This window comes from Ambystoma mexicanum, chromosome 1p (genome assembly GCF_040938575.1).
Source record: "Ambystoma mexicanum isolate Mex_15411 chromosome 1p, UKY_AmexF1_1, whole genome shotgun sequence".
NCBI lineage: Eukaryota > Metazoa > Chordata > Amphibia > Caudata > Ambystomatidae > Ambystoma > Ambystoma mexicanum.
In genome coordinates, this window is record NC_090921.1 from 729,223,198 (window position 1) to 729,249,240 (window position 26,043).

Genomic DNA, 26,043 nt, shown 5'->3' on the forward strand with positions numbered 1-26,043 from the left:
CTTTGGGTGTCTGGGTCTATTTCTTGTCCCAGTCCGACCCTGTCAACAGGTTGGAACAGTTATGGTTTTTGAGTTATACGCTGTCATTTTCTGTGGCGTGCCTTACTGGTTTACTGGAGTTATAAATTACGTTTTGGGCTTGGAGGATGGTTATAGGGCAACGCGTGTTTCTCTTGGAAGCAAGACAACGCAGTGCAACAAAGGTTTGAATCCCTGTCCTGCTTAGAGACTGGACTCCGGTATTAAGTGCTGTTGGGGAGTACATCCAATGCCCCCAACGTGCACAGGAGTACAAGCTCCCCTTTGAAGGAAAAGCAAGGTCATGAAGAAAGCAACCCCACACATGTAGAACTCCCTTTGTAGGCCTACAACGCACCAGTAACAGTGATTGATTAGGCAATGTCCCTGAAAAGATGTAAGCCATGAGGTGCAAACCATATACCTGAATATACACACACATACTTAACGAGTATAGCAACATTTAATACTAATCAGGAAATCAGCAGGGGCACTAATCATGATAGCAAATGAATGTAGGCTTGACACTAATTGAGTGAATAACACATAAAGTGGGTCCTGAAACACGCACAGCCATTTCAGAAGCATAAGAATCATCTTGAATTAGCAGAAAATATCAGTCAGTCCTTTACAATAAAAGCATACACATACTAAGTCAGTAGCTTCCAACAGTACGGCTGAACGCTGCAAAGTGATTGGTCAAGACAGGTGGGCAAATACAATTTCAAGCCCTGAATTTCGGCAGACAGGTCATGCAAAGGCAACATAGAAGTAACTATCTCTTGAGCTAAGAGACAGACACTGCATATGTATTGGTTAAGAAACATCAGCCTAGCCCAGTTCCCAAGCATGTGTACAAAAGAAATAAACAGGGTATGTTCCTAGCTAGTGCATTGAAACTTAAACAGTGAAGGTCACAGTTTGGTGGGAATTAAACAATGAACAGCGAAAGGCTCAGTTTCAGTTCAGGAAGTACGATTGAGGAGCCACACTGCCCCCTGTAGGGAAACCCTCACTAGAGGAGACCCAACCACCAAGCCAGGAACCTTATGAGACACCATTGCCAATAGAATAGAATCGATCAGGCATCGAAGACCTTTCAAGTTGTATGAGTAACCCTAAGCAACACACCCATTTGGTCTAGAGATACTTTCATATTATTCTGATTTGTACACATACACTCATATTATTGAAAAGAGTGACTGTTGCAGACACCTTAGTTTCTCCTTTCATAAGGTTTAAGACAGTGTTAATAAGGTCATGCACAAGCCATGAGAAAGGAAATATTGAAGGGGAAGTGAGCAATGTTTTCAACGAAGAGTCGCAATGTTAACTGTCAGTTGAACAGTTCATAATGGTGGGAACGGTAAATTGGTGCCAACCAATGAAGTCTATGGGAAAGGATATAGAGATATCATTTTTGTTGTCATCTCACATTGGGATTAGTCAAAACCCCTCAAGTCACTCATTCCAAGGATACTCCACGTGGAATAGCCAATCAAAAACGTAGTTTAGACGATACACGGTAAACAGGTTGACATCCAATCAGCATCATGGGAAGGAAGATGGTACCATTGCAAATTAATTAATAAACTGAAGTCATAGTATGATCAAGAGGGGTGGGATAATTCAACAGGGCTAGGTATTGTACAGATTCTCCTACAGTACAAATAACATTACCCAATCACAGGCTGGGGAATTGTGAATGACCTGTAACATGTTTTAATCACCTCACTTCTAATTCTTACTTTTAATCACCTCACTTCTAATTCTTACTATAAATGCAGCCATTTTCTAATGCAATGTTGAATGTCTTTTTGATTATTCGCCAGCCCGGCTGTATTTATTAAACTTTTTGTTTTTCTCACATCTCGTGCATTAATTTTAGGCTTATTGGATACATTTTTATCATTTGGATTCGGGGCTTGCCTTACAGTACGTTATAAAAGATTAATTAATTAATTCATTAATTAGTCAATAATACTAGTAGTTTGTGCAATTCTGGGGAAGTGTGAGGGGGACAGTTAGGCCTGGCTTAGGGTATAGTCATGCTAGCCTGGGGTCAGGGCAGGAGCAAGAGGATGTATTGGGGTGTGGGGTATAATCTTGCAGGAATAAATGGGGGAGTCATGTTGAGTAGGAGAGAACTCTAGGAGAGGAAGCAAATGGGTAGAGGTAAGAGATTTATAGGTATTGCTAAATTCAAACGGGGGGTTTAGTCTGTTAAAAGCAACAAGCCAGGTTTGTGTTTGTTTGTGAACTTCGACCTGGTATATGAAAGCCACCCTTGCCACTTAACTAGCGTCTGCGGCTCCTGACATCTGTGCTCATGGGTCTGAGGCAAACCTCTTCATAGGAGGGATTTTTAAAATGTAAGGGAAATGCATGTAGTCATTGACTATTTTTCAATATAAGGTTAGGTTGTATCTACTCACATTCACAACGTAGCATGGTTTTGATCTCGAAAAGCTTCTGGGTGGATAGTGCTTTCTTCAATTTCTGCTTGATATTCCTTTGCATTGGCTTCCCCACCTCCGCCGCCTCCCCCTCCTTCTGGTTCTCAATCTCTGGCTCCTTCTCCTTCATCACCTCCTGCTCGTTCCCATTACCCTTCCCCTCCCCTTTCTCCTTCTCCTTCTCCCTTTCCTGCATCTTCTCTAGCTCCTTTGCCTCCTCTTTATTCTCCTTTTCTTCGTCGAGGCCTTCCCGGCTCATTATCTGCTCCCTGACTGGCTCAAAAAACGTTTCAATTTTCTTGGTGTCCTTGTTGAGCTCCTTTGATTGTTGCTGAAAATAAAATGGACCCGTTATATGTCACAAAGAAAAATGTTGTCACCTTGTACATGTTATTATGACCAATTGTACTCCTCTATAAGCATCTGAAGGGCAAAGGTTGAAGTGCAAGCTTTTTAGAGTGGGGTGTTTGATTTCACTGCTAGTGCGCAGGACAGGCAGCTCAATTGCAATGCTCTTACCTTGGAAACATTACTATGCGTTGCAGCCCTTTAACGCCCGTACCCCTCCCAGTTATTTAAATATAGTACCACATTGTGGCAGTAATGCCAGTAATAAGTAACATTGATTTTTTTTTAAAACATCTTTTTATTAGTATGTCCACACAAATATTCTATAGCAGTATAATACAGAGGTGCATTGAAAAACCATAAATTAACAATTCATAAACATATAGTCAGTTGTATATCAATAATTAACATCACAATCAAAGCCCTCCCCCTGAACATACTAAAAATCTTTCAAATACAATAAAAGATCAATTACAGAAGATAAAAATACAAATAAGTTTAGGACACAGACACAAACACATAAAATCCCTCAGACAACACTAAACTAAACCACCCAATAAAGAGGACAGAAAAAATAGAAGAAAAAGAGAAAGAAAAAGAGAATAAGGAGAAGAGAAGAAAGAGAAACAAAATAGCCCACTCCACATCAATATCTTCAACATAAATATTTAATCATATAAGGCATTGAATTGCCCCCAAATTAAAATATACTCTTATTCTCTTTCTTTTGCCTTGAATGAAAGTTTTTCATAATTCGGCAAAGTTTGCAAATAAACTAACCAGTCTTCCACTGAAGGCTTTTTTCTAGTTTTCCAGACACGAAGAATCAGTCTCATTGCCAGTAACATATCTATCCAATTATTGTATTGCATAGAGCTTTTACATTTATCCCGGTGTAGTAGTAGGATTATATGTTCTGCCGATATTTGTAAAACAATATTTAAAATCATTTCAACTCTATCAATCACCTCATCCCAGAAACTCTGAACCCTTAAGAAGTACCAAAAGAGGTGTAACAAGGTACCCCATTCATTCCACACCCCCAGCATAAATCATCTGTTTGTAATCTCAATTGATACATTTTAACCAGTGTCCAGTAAACTCTGCCTATAATTTCCTGTCTGATTAGACGCAAAATCAAGTCTATTCCTACATTGACACTCACCCTAAGTATACCTTTCCAATCTTTATCCGTGAAAACAATATTCAGATCAACTGACCATGCCATTCTACGTTTATCCCATGCCACAACATGTTTTTGTTCCAATTGCATAAAGTTCATGTATGTACGTACAGTATATTCTTGCCCCGTAAGCAGTTGACACAGTACAGGTGTGACCCCCAGGGAATCATTAACCATACTCTTCCTGAGGTTAATCAATGAGAGTAATTAAACATATCTTTTTCTTTCTCTTGTATGTAGCCCATACTTTCTCTGCATTTCTACAAATGTCAAAAGACGATCCCCATCTAAAATATCACCCAGAGTCAAAATAACCTTCTTAACCCAACTCTGCCAGTACAGGCATCTATTGTCAAGCTGTAAAACTTTGTTATGCCAGATCGAAGCATCTAGCAACATTGATTTCTAAGCACTCTGGATTACTGTTGATAACAGCACCATACAAACTACTTAAAAAATGATATGGCATTTATAACGCACCTATACACAAGTGTTTCAAGGAATGGGATGTTTTTTTTTACAAGTCACAATGATAGAGCATTGAAGGGTCCTTCACTGTAAAAAGTGCTGCCATGATGTGCATGGGGGCTGGGAGGCAATGCATCATTTATACTGGTGCACAGGCCCCTGTAAATACACAGTTCACCTTTGTGGGTAAGGGGGACATGTGAATTTCCTAAAATCTAGCACCTAAAACAGTGCCTCCTCAGTGCTTTTTTTCGATGAACATTATTTTGGGAATCGTGTCCCTATTTAACCAACTGGTTAAAAAAATACCAACCAAAACCAAAAGAAATGTCATTAAACACTGGAATAACTTTTCATTTATATAGCGCTTTTCTCCAAAGCGCTTTACGTAGAACATTTTTATATGCAATTATTATTACCCAATCGAACTTGGTAATCACCAGTTACCAGTTCCATAATGCAACTGGAAATCATTGGAATTTTTGCTTTAACAGATGCCAGCAACAGGATCCAGTGGACACCTTTCGTAACTGGTAAGCTTTAATTTCCACCATACCATCTTTACATTATATTCTGGCCCGAGGATCGGAGAGGTCCCTGGATAATGCACCCTGGTGTGTTTGGCAAATTATCAGCATGAAAATGAAAAATGTGGGAGTTGTAGCCCTTTGTCAATGAGGAATTTCTGCATTTCTCAGAATTCAGTGCAGGTGATCTTCAAGGTTTTAATGTTTCTTGGGTCTCTAAACTTGTTGCAGAGCTTCCACACCCTTGAGAACTTCGGTTCCGCAGGTGTTTTGTTTTTCCTGGAGTAGTGTAGACTCTCCCTTTCCTCTTCGCCTTGCTCTGATTCTCCTTCCATAGGTTGATTGAGGACGGGTGTGTTTTCCTCTTCATTGGCCCATGGGCGGTGCACAAGTATTGGCTCTGGCTCAGCTCTGGTTGGTGTTTCGCTTCTGCCATCTTCTTTGTGCTGCGTTGTGGTTCTTTCTTATACATTGTAATTCTTTCAATCGTCCGTGGCCTTCCATCAGAGGTTCCTCATAGCTATGTTCTGTTTCCTGTACTTGTATGTGTTGCACTGTACATTGCCATTGTCACACTCTGTTTATGTGAAAACGTGATGTTTTGACAGTCTCCGACTGTAAATCCAGGAGGTCTGGTCGCTACATAAAGCAAAAACAAAGAGCTGATGGCTGGAAGGTTTAGAATTAATCTTAACCACTGGCAATGCTCTGGGCAGCCCTCCAGACCACCTTCTTCGCCTGCCAAGCCATTACAGAAGGGGAAAGACCATATGCAAATCAGGCTTGGCCCCACCCCAAAAGGGGCAGTCCAGCCCGAACTGTTAGGCACATCCCTTCTGCACGAGACCACAAACATGTTTCGCCCTTGTTAGGGCTCCTCAGTGAGGAGTAGCTTGGGTCTCTAGGCTCAGCAGGCACGGGACCCACGTCCCAGAAGGGGTGTGACCTAGCAGTTCGGGCTGGACTGCCCTTTTGGTGTAGGACCAAGCCTGATTTGCATATGGTTTTTCCCCTTCTGTAATGGCTTTGCAGACTGAAAAACGATGGTCTGGAGGGTTGCCCAGAGCTTTGCCCGTGGTTATGATTTATTCAAAACCTTCCAGCCATCACCTTTTCATTTTGCTAAAGCCACCCCGAGTGGGACGGGTATGCCCAGACGTGGGTCCCGAGTCTGCCGGGCCTAGAGATCCAAGCTACTCCTCACTGATGACGCCCAACAAGGTTGAAACATGTCTGGGGATGCTTGTGGTCTCGTGCAGAAGGGATGTGACCTAGCAGTTCGGGCTGGACTGCCCCTTTTGGGGTAGGACCAAGCCTGATTTGCATATGGTTTTTCCCCTTCTGTAATGGCTTGGTAGACTGAAAAACGATGGTCTGGAGGGTTGCCCAGAGCTTTGCCCGTGGTTATGATTTATTCAAAACCTTCCAGCCATCACCTTTTCGTTTTGCTAAAGTCACCCCGAGTGGGAGGGGTATGCCCAGATGTGGGTCCCGAGTCTGCCGGGCCTAGAGACCCAAGCTACTCTTCACTGATGACGCCCAACAAGGCTGAAACATGTCTGGGGATGCTTGTGGTCTCGTGCAGAAGGGATGTGACCTAGCAGTTCGGGCTGGACTGCCCTTTTTGGGGTAGGACCAAGCCTGATTTGCATATGGTTTTTCCCCTTCTGTAATGGCTTGGCAGACTGAAAAACGATGGTCTGGAGAGTTGCCCAGAGCTTTGCCCGTGGTTACGATTTATTCAAAACCTTCCAGTCATCACTTTTTCGTTTTGCTAGGGTCGTGACATAATTCAACTTTTTTCTTAATTGTTGGCTCTTTAATAAGTGTCTGACTTGCATTTGTTTTTCTTCAGAGTTTTTTCTTGCAAGATCCATTGGAATATAAGCTGTGTTTGTGCAGGTTCCCCCTGTGCCAAATGTGATGCTAGTTTGAGATGCCCTATGGTCTGTTTTAGTCTTGTGGACTTCTTCCGGACATTTTAGGCCTCCTGCGAACGCTGCCACTATGGTCCCTTTAAAGAATTTGTTCAACATTTCCACTGACGTCTTTGTTGGTACATGGCTGACTTTATGTGGCATATGTCCAGGGACGCCATTTCACCACGATGCCAGGGGTAGTGGAATTGACCTCACATGACCCTTGACCTCTGACGACATCACAGGAAGTTATGTCATTTGACTCCACACGAAGCGATATCACAGGAAGTGATGGAACACAACCTTTCACCCCTTGACAAAACAGGGAGTGGCCTCACATAGCATTGTTCCTCACTGAGACATATTTTACGATATCAATATAATGTGATATACATTTCATACAAGAATGGGTCGCATATGTATCGTTAAGATCAGTGTGAGAAAGGCCCATATCACCAAATTACTGTGAATGCAAGCAGACTTCCTTGGCCAAATGATAATGATGTAGCAATTTATATAGAACAAATATACATACAATATCACCCAGCCTGGGCTGGTACTCATTTATCAACCTCAGAAGGATGAAAGGCTGAGTTGAGATGTTTAAGAACAGACTAAGGGGGTAATTCATGGATTATTTGCGGCGAAAAAAACGGGATGCGTGCACCACTCTGCCCGCAAATCCCTGTTTAACAAATTTTCAGCGCAAATAATCCATGAATTACCCCCTAAATCAGTGACTCACCCACTGAAGTGTGCCTGCAATAATCCTTTGAAGAGTCTAGCAATTATTGTAATGAATTCCAGAAAGACAACCTATTAAGTATTCCTATTCTTTTTTTATTTAGGTTCACTGCTGCACGTTTTTTTAAGAGGCCTGAACAAAAAAGCCAGCCACTCCAGAAGCAAAGAGCCACATGCACAGGCCACAGACCAGGACCTCACATAAAAAAACACACATTTTTCTTTTTTTAGGGGTAGCAAGGGAGACCACAGGGGTAGCAAGGGAAACCTCAGGGGTCACAGTTGCGACCCCTGGCGATCCCTAAATGACGTTCCTGCATATGCCACTCTGTGATATGAACCTTGACTTCTTCGCTGAGATGAGATGAACTGGACTCCAATATCTGTTACCATTTGGGATGGATATCCCTCTCTCTTGAACACTGCGGTGAAGAATTTCCTAGTTGTTCTTGTGGTTAACTCTTCAAGAAACTCCACCTCCACACATTTGGTTGTGTAGTCAACCATCACCACTGTGTAGCAATGATTGCAGAGTATTTGCTCTATGGGTTCTCTCAAATAGACTCTATTGTTTAGAGTGGTGCCCGCCTTGTCATGGGAGTTGTATTACTTCCTTTGCAAACGTAGCACCTGTAAATGAATCTTTTGAAATTGGAATTCACCGCTACCGCAAACACAACACTGTCATCCTTTTATGTTAGGGTGGTACCTAGCTGGCCCCCATAGCTCAAGTTCATTTGCTTCATCTGTGGTTGTGTTGGTAAGACAAATGTGTCTCAACTCATCAAAACATCCCATTGGGTTTACAGTTCAGGGACAACTTTCTGGTAGAGTTGTTGTGCAACTAGCAAATACCATTATCTGGCCACCATGAATTAGTGTGTTTGATTACTTGTTGTTGGATTACATTGTTACTCATACTTTCGTGCCACTTTTACTGACACATGATGCCTTTTGTATGTACTTGTATGTATATGGTAGTTGCCACAGTCAGCGTGGAGGTGATCCCACCAGGTAAATGTTCTATGTTAAAATGATATTCCTACCCCTTGGATGGTAGCCTTGATTGCCTCAGAACAGATCCTGGTTTGTGATCCGTCTGTAATCAAAATTATCTATCCAGAGGTATGATCAAAAATAAATTACTGCTTAGATACGCACCAGCATCTCTTTTTCGATCACTGGGTAGTGCAGGACAGTCTTACTGAGCACCTTCAATGTAAAGATGATGTTGTTTGTCTCTTGCCCACCTTTTTGCATCGACAACTCTCCTATGACATATGATCTTGCATCCACTGATATGATGGTTTCCAATTGTGTGCCTTCCCATCACGAGCCTCCCGTTTATCAGGAAGTTTATGGAGAAAGTAGTTGCGACCCAACTACTTGCCACCCCCGACCAGCTGGACCTCCCCCCTGCCCTGATTACTAGTCTGGCTTCCACTCCAAATGCAGCACTCAGACTGCAACCATTCAAGTGGTGGACGATGCACTCAGAGTCACTGACTCCTGTCTCCTAGTCCTCTTAGACCTCTGAGCTGCCTTCGACACAGTTGATCAGCAAATATCCCTATCCCTACTTACTTACAGAATGGGCTTCTCTGGAACAGTCCTAAAATGGTTTGCATCCTACTTATCTGGTAGACACCAGGACATACAGATGGGCTCCTTAAGATCCATTCGACACCCAGTCATGTTTGGGATCCCCTAAGGTTCCATTATCTCCCCAATCATCTTCAATCTATACTTTGATACCTTAGGAACTTTCCGAAGTGGCCCAAACAGAGCCACCCATCAGTAGGCTGATGACACTCATCTGTACCTGAAGGTCAGTGGTGCCCAGGATATGGCTTGCCTCCAGGAATGCCTGGCTACTATCCAAACATGGCTGTCAAATCCTTACCTTAAACTGGATCTGACCAAGTACGAATTTGTCCTCATCGTTCCTTCCACCAAACAACAACTTGTGAAACAATGGTTGGATGACATGTGCCTGAAAAGATTCACCCCTCAGTCAAACTGAGCCAAATCCATGGGCTTCATTGTTGCCATTAGACTCTCCTTCCAAAAACACATAGCCAAAAAGGCATAAACCTCATGGCTACAGATCCACACACTCTGCAAAATCAAATCCTTCAATCCATCTAACGAATTCCATTCGGTGGTCCAAGCCTTCGTTTTATCTCACACATTGATGGGGTTAATGCCCACCTTACAGTGCTTCCAGCCGCACCCCCTCCCCCCTCAAAGGAGCACACCAAGCTGCAGCACACTTCAATACAGGTGCCCACAAATTCAACCATATCTCTCCAACACAGCGCACACTTCACTGGCTCCCCCTTCTTGCAAGGATGATATTCAAGCAGTCTCAAGCGGAACACCAATATACATTAGTTTAGTTTATTATTTATAGAGCGCACCAGACCCTGGGGCATCAGGGCCGCAAAAAGACAAGAATATGCTCAACTTAGTTACAAGTACATGGTAAGTAGGAAAATACAGGGACATCAGCGATGTTACAATAGGCAAAGTATATGCAAGGCAGGATCAAGGTCAAGGAACAACAGAATAACAGGGTGCATGTATACTGGATAGTCATAGGGTTATAATATGCAGTTATATAAAGTGTTTCATATCAGGTCAAGTAGTGCCAGGAACAATGCATTGCAAAAAAACAGAATCAAATGTCATAGTAATGAGGTGCAAAAAAACAGATTCAAATGTCATAGTAATGAGGTGCGCACAGAACTTTAATCACATAGTAAGTAAGCTCCGGGAGCAGAGGGTAGGCGACAAGGGAGGTACATCAAAAAGAGACGTGCAGGTCAGAATAGTTAGATGTCGTTAGCTCTCAGCCACCTGGTCAGGTTCTGTCTGAAATTAGCGAAGGGCTGAGATTCTCTGAAGCCATGGGGAAGGGAGTTCCACAACTGTGCAGCCTTGACTGGGAAGCTGTGTCCTCCTATGGTATAGAGTTTGAAGCGCGGAACTTGGAGGCAGTTCGCGTTGGCTGTTCTTGATGGTCTAGACAAGGTTCTTTTACATAACCTGTCCATGAGGTAGGGAGGTGCTTTATTGTTGAGGCACTTGTGGGTAAGGGAGGCGATCTTAAGTTGAATTTTATCAAAAGTGGATAGGCGTTTGTAATCTTTTCTTACAGAGGATATATGATCATTTCTGTTAATTCTAAGAGCTGCTCTCAGGGCATTATTCTGGAGGACTTGAAATGTATGGATGGTCTGTTCATTTGCCCCAATGTAGAGTCCGTTACAATAATCCAATTTGGAAAGTATAATGGCTCTGGCAAGTGTAATGCAGCTATCTGTGGAGAGGAATTGTTTACTAGCTCTGATAAGTTTGCACGTGTATGCCGTAGCAGAGGCTAGATAATTAACTTGTTTAGCAAAGTTCATGGTGGTGTCTAGGTAAAATCCTAGGGTCTTCACTTCATTAGCTACTTTTATGTTATTCCCATCAATAATGAAGTTGGCATAGTCAGGGCTGAGTTTGGAAATATAGGTTTAAGTGCCTAGGATAATGAGCTCAGTTTTATCATTGTTCAGGCATAGGCCGTGGGTGGCGATCCATGCCTGAATAAAACTATAGATTCTATTCACTAGAGCCAGATCTTTGGCGTAATCTCCTGAAAGTGGGAGGAGGATCTGGGTATCGTCTGCGTAGTTGGTGTAGGCGATACCCAGATGATCCATTTCGTCAAAGAGGGGCTTTGTGAAAACATTGTAGAGGGTAGGTGACACACAAGATCCTTGTGGTACACCGCATGTTATAGGGATCGGGTCTGCTGAGGCTGATGGAGAGAAGACTCTCATAGTCCGGTTACTCAGGAATTACTTGATCCATGTTATAGCCTCTTTAGAGAAATGGGCTGCAGAGTCTAGGTGGCTGCATAAGACTGAATGGTCAACTAAGTCAAATGCAGCTGAAAGGTCCAGGAGGAGGAGTAGGGCTGCTTGGCCATTGTCTCTGCACTCATCTAGTTGGGCCTTAAAATCTATTAAAGCTGTTGCGGTCCCATGTTGCGGGCAGAATCCCGATTGGCGGGTTCCGAGTAGGTGGTTGGATTCTAGGAAGTTTTGTATTTGCATGTAATCCACTTTGTCTAGGATTTTTAGAAGAAAGGGCACAGTCGTGATGGGCCTGAAGTTTGTAGGAATGGCAGGGTCGAGGGTTTGTTTCTTTAATAGTGGCAGTACCCAAGACTCTTTTAGGTTGTTCGGTACCGTGCCTGTGGTGAAGGAGGAGTTGATGAGTTTAGTTATGAATGGCGATAGTTCTCTCGCAGCATCCTTAATAAGTTGTGCTGGGCATTGATCGCCTTTACAGTTGGACGGTTTAAGTCCCAGAATGACCTTTTCTACCTCAATGGTCGATACTTTAGAGAAGCAGAATCGGGCTTCTTGATTAGGCTGTGGTGGTGGCACTAAGCTCTGAGGGATGTGAGGCATTAGAGATGCTTTCTTGAGAGCAATTTTAGTTTGTAGGTTAGCTACTTTATTTGTTAAGGCAAGTTGTATACTAGAGCACCATTTTTTGTCCTTGGTACAGTTTTCTTGTGGAACAATAGGAGTTTCCAGTTCTTTCAAAATACTGAACAATTCTTTGACACTAGATTTAGATTGAGATATTCTGGTATTATAAGTTTCCTGTTTGGCTAATAATATGTCTTTCTTGTATTGGGATGAGGCCTTGGAGAGGTTAAGTTTATTTTCGGCTGATGGGGAGAGTCTCCAAGCGGTTTCAAGTTTTCTTTTAATCAGCCTAAGATTTTTTAGATGAGGAGTGAACCATGAGTTAAGATGCTTTTTCGGTTTGCTATTCCTTAATTTCAGCAGAGCTATGTGGTCGAGGGCTGAGTTCATAGCTTCATTGTACTGTTCAGCTAGCTATTACGATCCATAATGTCTGGGACTGAGTTCAGTTTAGGTATTATGACGCATTGAAGCTTCAGTCAAAGCTAGCACATGAAGAGAAGACTTGGAAGCCGTCATTCTGTCCCAACCGACCATCTGGAAACCAAGCCCAGTAGAGGATCGAAATGGCCTTACCATCCTCCAGTTCTACAAAACACAACAAATGTGGCTGTTTCAACAACACCTACTGGACGAATACAGATCCCTCTCTCCCTCCACCAACAATACTTCATTACTGTACAAAATACCAAGCCAAATTCTGGCACAATCCTGTTGTAAAGCTCTCTGCTGCTCTTGAGCTAGGTCGCGCTATAAGCAATCAAATAAATGGGCAAAGGCTGTTTGCCAAAGTCATTTCCACCTTGATGTTGTCATAGACATATGGATGCTGCTTTTACCACTGGAACTGCATTTCATTTTCAGTAGTGCTAAAGAATTTTGTCTTTCCTAAAAACGTCTCTCTTAACATGGAGTTTTAGAACCAGCCCTGTGGGAGGGTTTTGAGAGGCCAGCAAAGCCAGTTAACACAACTTAGACTAGCCAAAATCAGTGACGGTAACATGGTATAAGTAGTAAGGCACTATGGGGTGGGGTGTAAGTACAGTTAACCACACATAGAGACAAATATTAGTATCCACACAGAAGTACAACAATATACTAATTTATTAGGCTTGAATAGACCAACAAGTAATATATCACACAACACACGTTACCCACACATACTTAAACAGTTAGTAATCTCAAAGTGAGATGATCTAAACGTTACACTAAAACACTGTAACAGCAGTTCAGTAAAGCAGAGCACTGAAACTGGAACAAGTAAAGTGAAAAGAACAATGCATGAAAACATACATTTTATATTCTGCAGACTAAATATGAGGCAGACACCCTAGCCTTAGCAGGCTTTGCCTATCAGGTAAGTAGGCCTAGTGCCTCAATAGCTTAAATGAATGCTACAGGTAAGCACCCAAGAGAGGAATTGGAAGGCCCAAAGGTTCCCCGTACAAGCTATGACAAAGCCAACAGGATGGTAGAAAGATGTACATTAAAAGCATTTGGGGATTTAACAGGTAAGTGAGCATTTAAGGGAATGCACTCTTAAATCCACAGCACTAGGTGCTACTCTTGGGGGGATACTTGGCTAGAACTCCACCAATCACACCCAGGCAAGAGAGGTTTAAGGAGTGCACTTTACACCCATACAATCCCTATTGTTGGAGGGGGAGTGAAATCAGTTGAGTACATTCATGCTCCTTTCCCCAATGTTCTGAGTGACCAGCCCTGGGGTGCTCAAACCAACTTGGGAACCTTACTTCTGCTGTTGGTCCCACTGATGGAGGTCCACAGATGCCAGTTTGTCTGGCTGAAGATGGAATTGGGATTGGGTCCGGTTATGATTCAGTTCCGATCTTGGTTTCTAAGATAGCCTTTAAAGACTTGCAGCTGGACAGGCCAGTCACCTCACGGCAGCAGCCAGAACAAGCCCAACAATGGGAAGAGCCCTCCAGGACACAGCAGAAGCAGGGCAACATCAAAGAAACCCAACTCAGGGGTAAGTAGACGAGATTCATGGTGGCTGTAAAGGTCCATCTCTAGGAAGGCCCCTCTTCATCTAGGAGAGAAGCAATAGCAGGAGAGGTGATCTTAGGCCACAGGTTGATGATCTGCAAAGTTCCAAGTTCCATTTTGGGGCGGTGACTGATGCAGCAGAGAGGCCTTGTTTTCGCATGGGCGGCCCACAGGATGATCCTGGGACACTCCCAATGCCCCTTGACAGCAGTCTTCAGGTGGAGGAAACATGACTAGCTGGTCCCAGCAGTACAAGGGTTGAAGCACTGACCAGGGTCTTGGCTGGTTGCAGCAAAAGTAGCAATGCTTCTCTGGGAGAGGACTTTCACAATGCTGGTTGTCTTTGGTATCAATATTCCTGGTCTTCAGCATGGGCTCTTCTTCAGATTCGTGGCTCCAGTGATTGACCTGAGAAAATGTGTCAGAGCACCTCTTCTGTTCCCACATTTGGACAGGGGGCTGCTGTAGCAATGAATAGCATCTTTTCAAACAGGTAAGGGCAGTTAAATCATTGACAGTGACAAACCTCACATCTGCTCAACATCAGAAACTTCCTAGCAGGGATGTGTATTGGAATCTCGCAGTCCCAAACTCAGCCCTGACCACTTTCTTCCACACAAAGGCACTAGCCTGGGAATCGAAGCCAGATCTCAGCAAGTGAATTACCTTATATGGTAATGCAATGTAATACAATATAGATTTCTAATGCATTACATGCAGAATAAGCAGTGTCACGGTGCGAAACAAGCCATGCAAACCATGAAACCAGTAGAAGCTAGAATACCATTGCAGGCATAACAGGAAAAAATACTAACAGAATAGCCAGCTTTAATTACTTTTTGCAATGGAAGAAAATTGTGCAATTCTCATGTCTTCTGAGGAAGGGCATCCATAATTTAGGAGCAAACACACTCTCTGATCTCTTCTCTGAGAAGAGGAAGAGGCAACAATGAGCAGCATTTTATCTTGAGAGCGTACTGCTACCCTCAGATTTATTCCTTCCGATATAATGGGGCAGGGTTGTGCAGACATTTAAAAGTCAAACATAGGATTTTAAAATCAAATATTTTATCCACTGTTGGCCAATGAATAGACTGCTGACAAATAGAGACATGTCAGAGTGAGATGGATTAAAGATGAGAGGAACAGCTGCATTTTGAAACTTTTGCAGTTGAAAGAGTTGTTGGGAAGAAACACATGAGTATAACAGATTGCAATGGTCCATTGTTGAATTGATAAAAGAGCCCATCGCACTCAGTAAATATTATAACCCGATAAAAGGAGTTGCTCTTCGGAGCAATCGTAATTTAAAGAACAATGCTTTAACCACTTGACCTATCTGATCATCTAGCGAGAGATGGTTTTGCCACCAAAAGCCAAGATTGTTTACTTTTGTGGGATAGCTCATTGGAAGCTCGAACAGGACAGGATTGGTAGGTAGGCTTTCCTGGCTATGAAACTTATATTTTGGTCCAAAGAGAATTACCTCAGTTTTACTAGGATTGAGTTGGAGCGAATTTTGAAGCATCCATGAATCCACTTCAACAAGACTGTAGTATAAACAATCCAGCTAAAGACCGCAGAGCTCGTGACCAGGCAAGCACGAGAGGTGATCCATTGAAGCACGTCACAGTGCAGAGGGCGCATCGAGTGTGAGCAAGCAGAGGCGACTTTGAAATGCCAACGGAACAGGTCGTCAGCCGGTGGAGCCCGTTACCACATAACTATTTATCCCCTTTACATGATATATATATATATATACAATAAATACATAACTTACCGTAATACGCCTCCGTGTGAAATATACTTCAAGTGGCGACGAGGATTCGGGCTCCACCGCCTCCTTCCGCCTGTGCGTTCAGTTTCCGGAGAACATTTCCAGGGGAACAGGGCCGCTCCGCTCTGTTTCCCGAGCGTGGCAGTGGCCCAACAATGAGTATGGCCGCTCCGTTCCCGTGAACGTAGCAGCAGCCACCTTATAACCCTACCGTCTGCGAAGAGCACATCATCACGTAAGTGCTTTCGTTGTTTCAAATTGGAAACAGTCCAGGAGAATATCCCGCCCACTCAACCAGCCCACAGTGTGTACACGGAAATTGTATACTGTACACCACGTTATAGATGAGCAAGTGAATTCTGGTTAACAAACTACCTTTAATAGCAGGGAATGATAAAAGTAAAATTTTGTACCGTACACCACGCTATAGATGAGGAAGTGAACTCTGGTAGCTAACTACTTTTAATTGCAGGACAAGAGTGTTATTTAAACGGTGTGAAATGCATTTTAATGGGAAACGCTGATACTGAAAAGCGAATGTGAACCGGATTTTGAGTTACCACAGAGGCACACTGCCAATATTGTGCGCACTATTAATTAGGCCAAGTCTTAATAGGACATTCAAAATGGCATTCAGTGGTGTTCCACCTCCCATGTTCTTTTTGACAGATGTAGGGGAACCCTCAATACCATGGATGAGATGGATCAAGGCTTTTGAACACTATGCAGGAGTAGTGTGCGGTCCTAATTGTAGTATAGAGAAAAGAAAATCTCTTCTGTTACACTGCTTAGGACCGGCTGGACAAGAAAAATTTGAAGATCTGCCAGAACTATTACCAGAAGAGAGTGCAGATTTAAACGACTATGAATGTTCTGTGAAGAAAATGAGTAAACATTATGAAAAGAAATTAAGCACTATACTAGAACGGTACAAGTTCGGGAAGAAAATTCAAGAGGAAGGCGAAAGTGTTGAACAATACATAACTAATTTAAGGAAATTAGCCAGAACATGTAAATTCAATGCACAATTGGATGAGAGACTACGTGACCAATTCATGTTAGAGTGCAGAAGCGGCAAGGTGAGGGAAAAGTTGTGGGCTGAAGATGACCCACCCCTTGACACAGTTCTGAGGATAGCCAAAGAAGTTGAACATACGGAAAAATGTGTTCAGGAACTAGAAAACAGGATGCAGTCTGTGGAGATTAAACAGGAAACTCCAAAGAGTAATAACACTATGAACACAAATAAAGGCACTGAATCAATAACCCAAGTGATGGATGTAACTAGCAGCAGAGACAAATCAGGAAGACTTCGTAATTCATCGTGGAATGGAAATAGAAGGGGCAGAGGTGCAACCAGAGTAAATGAGAAGAGAAGAAGTCCACGCAGACAAGGAGGCAACCCAAGAAGAAGAAGAAATGAGGGAAGATGTTTTAGGTGTGACAGCACTGACCATTGGGCCGATAATCCTGAATGCCCTGCTTTGAAAATTATATGTGGCAAATGCAAGGGCAAGGGCCACTATGCCAGATGTTGCAAAGCATCAAATACTTCCATGAATTGGATTAGTAGTGATAATGACAGTAATATTGATGATGATGAATGTGTTTTTGCTATATCTGATGAAGATCAGGAAGAAGAAATAGAAAGCCCTAAAGCCATGGTGTGTATAGGTGGAGTGAATATGCACATGATGGTTGATTCTGGTGCCAAATATACACTAATACCACAAGAGATGTGGGACAGAAAGAAACATGAATATTTGTATGAACCTGACATTCGACCCAGAGCCTATGGTGGCATTAAAATAGATATCATTGGATGGTTTTGGGGTTCACTCAAATTTAAAAACAGAAAGGCGAATGGGAAGATTTACATTACAAAATCTGGGAGAATTCCTTTATTAAGCTGGACCCATCAGAGCAAACTCAGAGTGAGATTGGACGCCAATGCTGACGAATCAGTGATGAATATTGAAAATGATGAAACAAGGAAACGTTTAACACATGAGAAAATGGAAGAAATAATGAAGAAGGTGTTCAAGAATGAAATTGGGTGTTTACGTGGGTATTCACATAAAATCAGAATGAAACCAGGATGTATTCCGGTGGCGCAGAAATTACGGAATATTCCTCTTTCTATGAGAGAAGAAGTCAAGAAAGAAATAAAAAATTTGGTTGAGCAAGGAGTCATAGAAAGTATTGATGCCAGCGAATGGGTATCCCCGTTGGTTGTCTTAAGGAAGAAATCTGGAAAATTGAGAATATGTGTTGACATGCGTGAGCTGAATAAATGTGTAATTCCCGACAGACACCCACTTCCAAACATTCATGAAATAGTTTCCACGATTGGTCCATCGAAGCATTTCTCCACCCTTGATTTGACTTCGGCATACCATCAGGTGAATCTACACAAAGAATCCAGATGCATGACAGCATTTATTACGCCGGATGGTCTATATCAGTATAGGAGACTACCGTTTGGGCTAATATCAGCTGCATCTGTTTTCCAGAAGGTCATGCATAAACTGTTTGAAGGAGATCATGGTGTTATATGCTTCCAGGATGATATTTTGATACATGCTACTGACCAGGAAACACATGATGAGAAAATACGACAAGTATTCAAGAAATTATACGAAGCTGGAATGACCCTTAGTAAAGAAAAATGCAAGATAAATTGTGGTGAAATTGAATATTTAGGACATACTATATCGGCAGAGGGAGTAAGACCCAAGAAACAACTGGTAGAAGCAATAGAAAATATGCCAAGGCCCAAATCTAAAGAGGAAGTACGTACATTCATCGGCATGGCTGAATACTATTCAAAATTCATGCGTGATTTTGCTGCACATACCGTTCCTCTACGTGAATTATTGAAGAAGAAAACATTTGCATGGGATACAGAATGTGAAGAAGAATTTAAGTGGATAAAACACGAACTGAATAAAGCGCCATCATTGAGAAATTTCAAGAGTGGTAAGAAAACCGTTATCACGACAGATGCCAGCAATGTAGGTCTTGGTGCAGTTATCACACAAGAAAGTGATGGTAAAGAGAGATTGATAGCCTTTGCATCCAGATTGCTGAAGGGAGCTGAAAAAACATATGCAGCCATTGAAAAAGAGATGTTGGCCATTAAATGGGCGGCAGAGAAGTTTCGAAATTTCATTTGGGGAACAGAAGTGGAGTTTCGCACAGATCACAAACCATTAGTCCATGTCATAATGAGTAAGGGTTTGGACAATGTCTCAAATCGTATGAAAAGATGGGTCATACTTCTGCAAGAGTACAATAGTACAGTGAAATATGTACCAGGCATAAAAAATCGTGCTGCTGATTGTTTATCAAGGCTCACTAATGTCTTGGAGGTAGATGACGTTGAAGATATGGAATCTGAGGTTGTGTTAAATATTGAAGAACTATCTATATCGGAAAAGGAATGGAACGAAGCAGAAGAGTTGGATGATATGTTCAATAAGTTGAAACACATCATTATAAGTGGTGATGCATTGACCAAGACCAAATATGAAGAAAATGGACTGTTGGAATTCTGGAAGGTTGCGAATGAACTGAAGGTGGAAAATAACAGAATTATGAGGAGTGACAGAATTGTTCCACCTGTAAGCCTACGTCGGAAGATCATTGAGTTAGGTCATGAAGGCCACCAAGGAATTGTAAAGACGAAGAGAAGAATACAAGATGAATTCTGGTGGCCAGGATATGATCTACAGGCTGAGAGAGTCATACGTGACTGTATCCTTTGCAAAGAGAGTGATAGAGGATGTGTGAGTGAGAAATACCCCATGGTAATTACTGAACTTCCAGGTAACATATGGGAAGATCTGGGTATGGACATAATAGGTCCAATTTACAGTGAGGGAAAACAACAGTATTGTATAGTGATTATTGATCTTTTGACTAGATGGGTTGAAGTCATAATTAAACCATGCATGACTGCAAAAATGGTAGTTGATTTCTTAAAAGAAGTATGTGGAAGGGAAGGTTTACCCAAAAGCATACTAACAGACAATGGAGTTCAATTCCGTTCAAGAGAAATGGAAAAATTTTGTGTGGAAAATTCCATTGTACATAAAAGAAGCGCCATATATCACCCACAGACTAATGGGGTGGTCGAGCGTTTTAACAGAGTGCTTAAAGATGCTGTGAGATGGGCTTGGGCAAACGGTGTGAAATGGGAAGAAGCTGTTAAACAAAAGATTGATGCACACCGTTTCACAACACACTGTACGACTGGCCTGTCGCCATTTGAAATGAGTAGAGGTAGGAAAGCTAACACTAAGTTAACACCATCCTGGTTAAAAAGAATGACTGTGATAAGGAAGGATTTCGGAGATGCATGCCAGAACATCAGAACTATGCAGTTAAGAAACAAGAGAACTCATGATGTGTCTGTAAGTACAAAAAAAAAGGGAGTCCAACGTTGATGGTTGGAGGACGAGTGAGAATCAAACTTCCGCCTGTATTGAGAAATGGTCCATGTAAATGGTCCAAGCCAGTTGGGGACATTGAAGTCTTTAAACATGCAGTGAGGTTGAAGATGGAAGAGTCTGGAATATGAAGAGAGTGTGTGTGTGGGATACTCCTTTAGAGAATGCACCAATGCATAGTAGTCGAGGGAAGTCAAGAGAGAGAACGAATGCAAATGGTACTAATGATGTTGAGAGATGTCAGAGGGATGTAACACAAGAGAAAGACCCATCAATGATTTCCTTGCCAAAACCAAGAACAGATATCTCACGCACATCAAGAAGAGGGAGAGTCATTCATCATCCCTGCAGATTGAAAGACTTCGTGTGTGAACAATGAGCCCAATACAATTTGTAAAGAGACAGTTTTGTTATGTTTTCGAATATTAAGAAGGGGAGATGTGTAGTATAAACAATCCAGCTAAAGACCGCAGAGCTCGTGACCAGGCAAGCACGAGAGGGGATCCATTGAAGCACGTCACAGTGCAGAGGGCGCATCGAGTGTGAGCGAGCGGAGGCGACTTTGAAATGCCAACGGAACAGCTCGTCAGCCGGTGGAGCCCGTTACCACATAACTATTTATCCCCTTTACATGATATATATATATATACAATAAATACATAACTTACCGTAATACACCTCCGTGTGAAATATACTTCATAATGCTGTGACATGAATATTATTCTTGTGTGTGTAAGCAATTTTGGGAAGCACATGAATATCGCTACATTAATACCCACAGGTGATATACATGTATTTGCAACTATTTAAGGAATGATGCTAACACATTTTTTTTTTGGTGAGATTTTGTCAATTTATATTATACGGAGAGTGTGACATGCCAGATGCACATTTATTTATAAGTTGTGTGTAAACGTTTCTTCCTACAAATAAGACGTTTTACGTGTTTTACATGTGTATTAAGATATTTGGACTTATTTGTGTGTATAGTACACTTGTGATACTGGCGTGGAAAGGATTGTCAGAGTGTTGTGGATTTGGCAACATTTAGTACAATGAGTGTTAGTAGACATTTTTTTGTAGAGTAACATTTTTTTATATGAATATTCATACAGTTGCATGTTAGTATATTTTGGGAGTGTTTAATCCCAGACGTCTCCAGAGAAAGTGAATTAATGAACTTGGCGGTTGTTATGTGACCACATATGTCGATCTGTTCAGCGAGACGGGCTTTAAAGCTGTTCATGCGCTTAATCACAATTGCATCTTATTATGCCATATGCATGCAAACATTGAATTCTGTTTGGCTTTTTATGCACGCATTTATTGAGAGTGCAAATGTATTGTAGGAGTGAATTGTAATCAAAGTAACTGGCATAGTATGGAATACTTTTGCTGAATATTGGCGCACACACTTATGACCTATTTTTAAGTGTAGATGTTTTCCACAGTTGAGATGTTCAGGTGTGGTTTTTCGTTGGGTGCCAATCTATCATCAATTTCTGTGGTGAAGCCTGCAAGGGGTGTATAGAGATTGCATGGAATGCATAGAAATCTTTGCACAAGTAAATAAATAATATGTTCAAGCAATACATTTAATGAATGCCCATGCAATAAATTCATGGAATAAATAAATACATTAAATTATATATATGTCTCCCATGGATACGGTGCCTGGGATGTCTTCCATGGACACGTTGTATGGAATAAATGAATAAACATGTGGAATAAATAAATAAGTATAATGTGCATGGAATAAATGAATAAAGCTATATCTTGAGCTATATATCTTGAGAGCGTACTGCTACCCTCAGATTTATTCCATCCGATATAATGGGGCAGGGTTGTGCAGACATTTAAAAGTCAAACATAGGATTTTAAAATCAAATATTTTATCCACTGTTGGCCAATGAATAGACTGCTGACAAATAGAGACATGTCAGAGTGAGATGGATTAAAGATGAGAGGAACAGCTGCATTTTGAAACTTTTGCAGTTGAAAGAGTTGTTGGGAAGAAACACATGAGTATAACAGATTGCAATGGTCCATTGTTGAATTGATAAAAGAGCCCATCGCACTCAGTAAATATTATAACCCGATAAAAGGAGTTGCTCTTCGGAGCAATCGTAATTTAAAGAACAATGCTTTAACCACTTGACCTATCTGATCATCTAGCGAGAGATGGTTTTGCCACCAAAAGCCAAGATTGTTTACTTTTGTGGGATAGCTCATTGGAAGCTCGAACAGGACAGGATTGGTAGGTAGGCTTTCCTGGCTATGAAACTTATATTTTGGTCCAAAGAGAATTACCTCAGTTTTACTAGGATTGAGTTGGAGCGAATTTTGAAGCATCCATGAATCCACTTCAACAAGACATTGGGCTAAGGACTCATATTCAGAGTCACGATCTGCTAATTTAATATATATTTGAGTATCGTCTGCATACAGGTCGTTCTGGGGCATAACATTGTCTTGGTCGCCAATGCAAAAGTGGCCCACAGTTGCAAATGGTAATTCATTCCTTTTGTAAATGAATGAATGGTGCACAAGGAGGAGTTTTCTGATAAACTGTGATGGAAATTGTGCAATTTAAACAATATATTTTTTTTTTTTTAATTTTTATTGATTTTTCAACACAACCAACAATACAAACCAAACCGCAGTGCAATTAGCAATATTACATTTAACATTCAACCATTAGTGCGCACTGCTTCCCTGATCCCTCCCCCCTCGCGAGCCGGTTTCCATGTCGTTTTCTGTATCTGGCGCACATGAGCGGGCATCGTTATCATCCGATTCTTCCGAATCCACCCCTGTCCCAAATATGCAGGATATCAATGTCTTCCATGCCATCAGAGAGCCCAGTTCCTCCTCCCAAGACATACAACTCGCCTCCTGCCACACCGCTGTCTCAGCCTCCGCCCATTTCTGCAGGTCATTCCACCACACCTCAACCCGTGGCTTGTGACATTTCTTCCAGCCCATGGCTATTCTTCGTTTGGCTAGCACATACGCTAAGTCTTTTAATTTGCTAACATGTTTCTGCTTCCGAGGTCTGGAAAACCCACCCAGCAGACATGCCCAGGCAGTGTCTACAGCAAGCGTGACCCCTCTCTCTTTCAGCTTGCGCGCCACCTCCCTCCAGAACCCCTCAATCACTGGGCACGCCCAAAACATGTGCGTCATGTCCGCATTCTCTTCGTCACATTTAGGGCATGCCTGTCTGCCTGCATTCCGGAATTTGGATATCCTCAACGGGGTCATATACGCCCTGTGGGTGACATACAACTGTATTTGCTGTAACCTAGCATTCCGAGACACCCTCCTGTGGTATCCTAGAACCCGCTCCCACATCCCGTCTCCCATCTGGGTCCCCACCTCGCTCTCCCATTCTGATCGTAGGTATGTCAGTTCCTTTCCAACCTTCGACATCACCATCTCATATAACCTAGAGATTTCATGTCCCCCTCCGTTGTATCATATATCCCTTCCATAGTAACATCCAATTCATCTGCCAATGTAGTCTCAGGCCACAGTTCCCGAATTCTCTTCCCCAATCTGTGATATGTGACATATTGGCCTCCATGTAATCCAACCTCCTCGCTAAGTTCTACAAACCCCTTAATGGCGCCCTCCTGCCACACGTCACCCAATGTCACTAACCTCACCGATTCCCAGTAGGTCCTGATAATCCCTCTCAGCTGTCCATCTACCCCCGCCAGGGCAACTAGTGGCACCTGCGGAGAACGCGGGAGTGGGTCTCCCATCATTTTGCATGCTCGTCTCCACATCTTCCACCCCAGCCTCACCATCGCCGGATACTTCCTCGTGACAGCCTCAGGCAACCAGATGACTTCCTTTAGATAAAACGGGGCACAATCTTGCCCGAACAGTCTAAGTTCTGGGGTCTCTTCGTCGGAAAGCCATTTGGACACAAACTGTAATTGGCTCGCTATATAATAAGCCTCAAAGTTTGGGAGTCTGACTCCCCCATTTTCATGAAAGTTCTGCAACTTCCAAAGCGCTATTCTGTTTCGAGTACCATGCCACAAGAACTCTCTGCAAACCCCATTTATTTTAGCAAAGAAACTCTTAGGGATCATGTATGGGATGTTGCTAAAGTAATGTAGCAGCCTAGGCAGAACCACCATTTTAATCATCGCTCCACGCCCCATCATCGCTAAGGGCAACTTTTTCCAAAAACTCATGCATGCCCGTATTTTCTCAACAGCCATCTCAGTGTTACACTTATGTTCTTTCTCAACCGTGTGGCAGACATCTATCCCCAGGTAACGAAATGTGTTGACTGACCAGGGCACCTGCAACACCGGCAGCTTTTCTATGGGAACACCCCTATAGTCACCCAACGGGAAGATGCTCGATTTCTGGGGGTTGACCGCTATGCCTGACAACCTCGCATACCTCTCCATCACGTCCAGGATATACTGTAGATTCTCCTCCGGATGACTCAGGTACAATAACAAGTCGTCCGCACACAGGGATATCAGATGCTTTTCCCCCCCAACCTCAATACCCACAATATCATACTGCTGCCGCAGGTACAGTGCCAGAGGTTCCAGGGCCAAGATGTACAACATCGGGGACCAGGGACACCCCTGCCTAGTGCCTCTGCTAAATTGCCATCTCTCGGATATGATTGTACCCGTCCGGACTCTGGCCAGTGGAGCACTGTACAGCAATTCCGCCCATCTAATGTATCCCGGTCCCAGTCCATATTCTCCTTAGGCCGCCAGCAGCCACCCCCAATTAACCGAATCAAAGGCTTTTACAGCATCCAACGACACTATCGCCATTTCCCCTTCATTATTGCATCCCATTTCGATCACCCGATGGAGTCGCCTGTGATTTTGGGTGATGTTTCTATCCGGGACATACCCCGTTTGGTCCGGGTGTACCAGTTTGCCTATCACCCTCCGCAGTCTGTTTGCCAGGACAGCCGTTAGTATCTTGCTGTCCTGATTCAGCATAGATAGTGGCCTGTACGACCCACAATTATGCCCAGGTTTATTGGGTTTAGGGAGCGGTATGATGACCGCCTCCCTGAGCGATTCCGGCAGCCTCCCCGTCTCAAACGCCTCATTAAGCATGTCAAGCATCGGGGGGAGCACCTCCGCCCCAAAGGTTTTGTAAAATTCGCTGGGCAGGCCGTCCGTTCCCGGGGTCTTGCTAGTGGGTAACTGCCGGACGACCGCCTCCAACTCTCCCAGTGTTATCGGGGCATCTAGTTCCTCTCTCTCTGCCGTGCTTATCTTGGGCAGCCCTATATCCTGCAGGGTCTCTAACATTTCCTCCCGGTCACCACCGCCTGGATCCCCGTATAATTCCCTGTAGTAATTCACAAATTCCTCATTTACGCCCTCTTGGGTATCTATCTGCTTTCCATCCTCTCTAGTTATCGTCCTAATCGGGGGTCTCGGGGTTTCTTTTTTATACAACCATGCCAGAAGACGGCCCGTTTTATCTCCTCCCGCGTGTTGTCTCTCAACATACTTTTTGTAATTTAGATTACAGAGCCTCCCCCAATATTCCGTACACTGCTGTTGTAGTTTAAGCACCAGCTCGTTGTCTATGTGCTCGCTTTTCAACGCCTGTTCCAGCTCGCTTTCTGCTCTCTGTAAATCAGCCAGGACC

At 42.8% G+C, this 26,043-nt stretch overlaps 1 protein-coding gene across 1 annotated transcript in view; it reads right to left on the bottom strand.

Moving 5' to 3' along the window:
- The window catches only part of LOC138507837 (E3 ubiquitin-protein ligase DCST1-like), a 484,214-nt gene that overhangs the window by 373,123 nt on the left and 85,048 nt on the right, over positions 1–26,043 (bottom strand). The window contains exon 5 of the mRNA XM_069625446.1: positions 2,454–2,805. Within this exon, the coding sequence (XP_069481547.1) occupies positions 2,454–2,805 (352 nt within the window). The remainder of the gene's footprint in view (positions 1–2,453; positions 2,806–26,043) is intronic.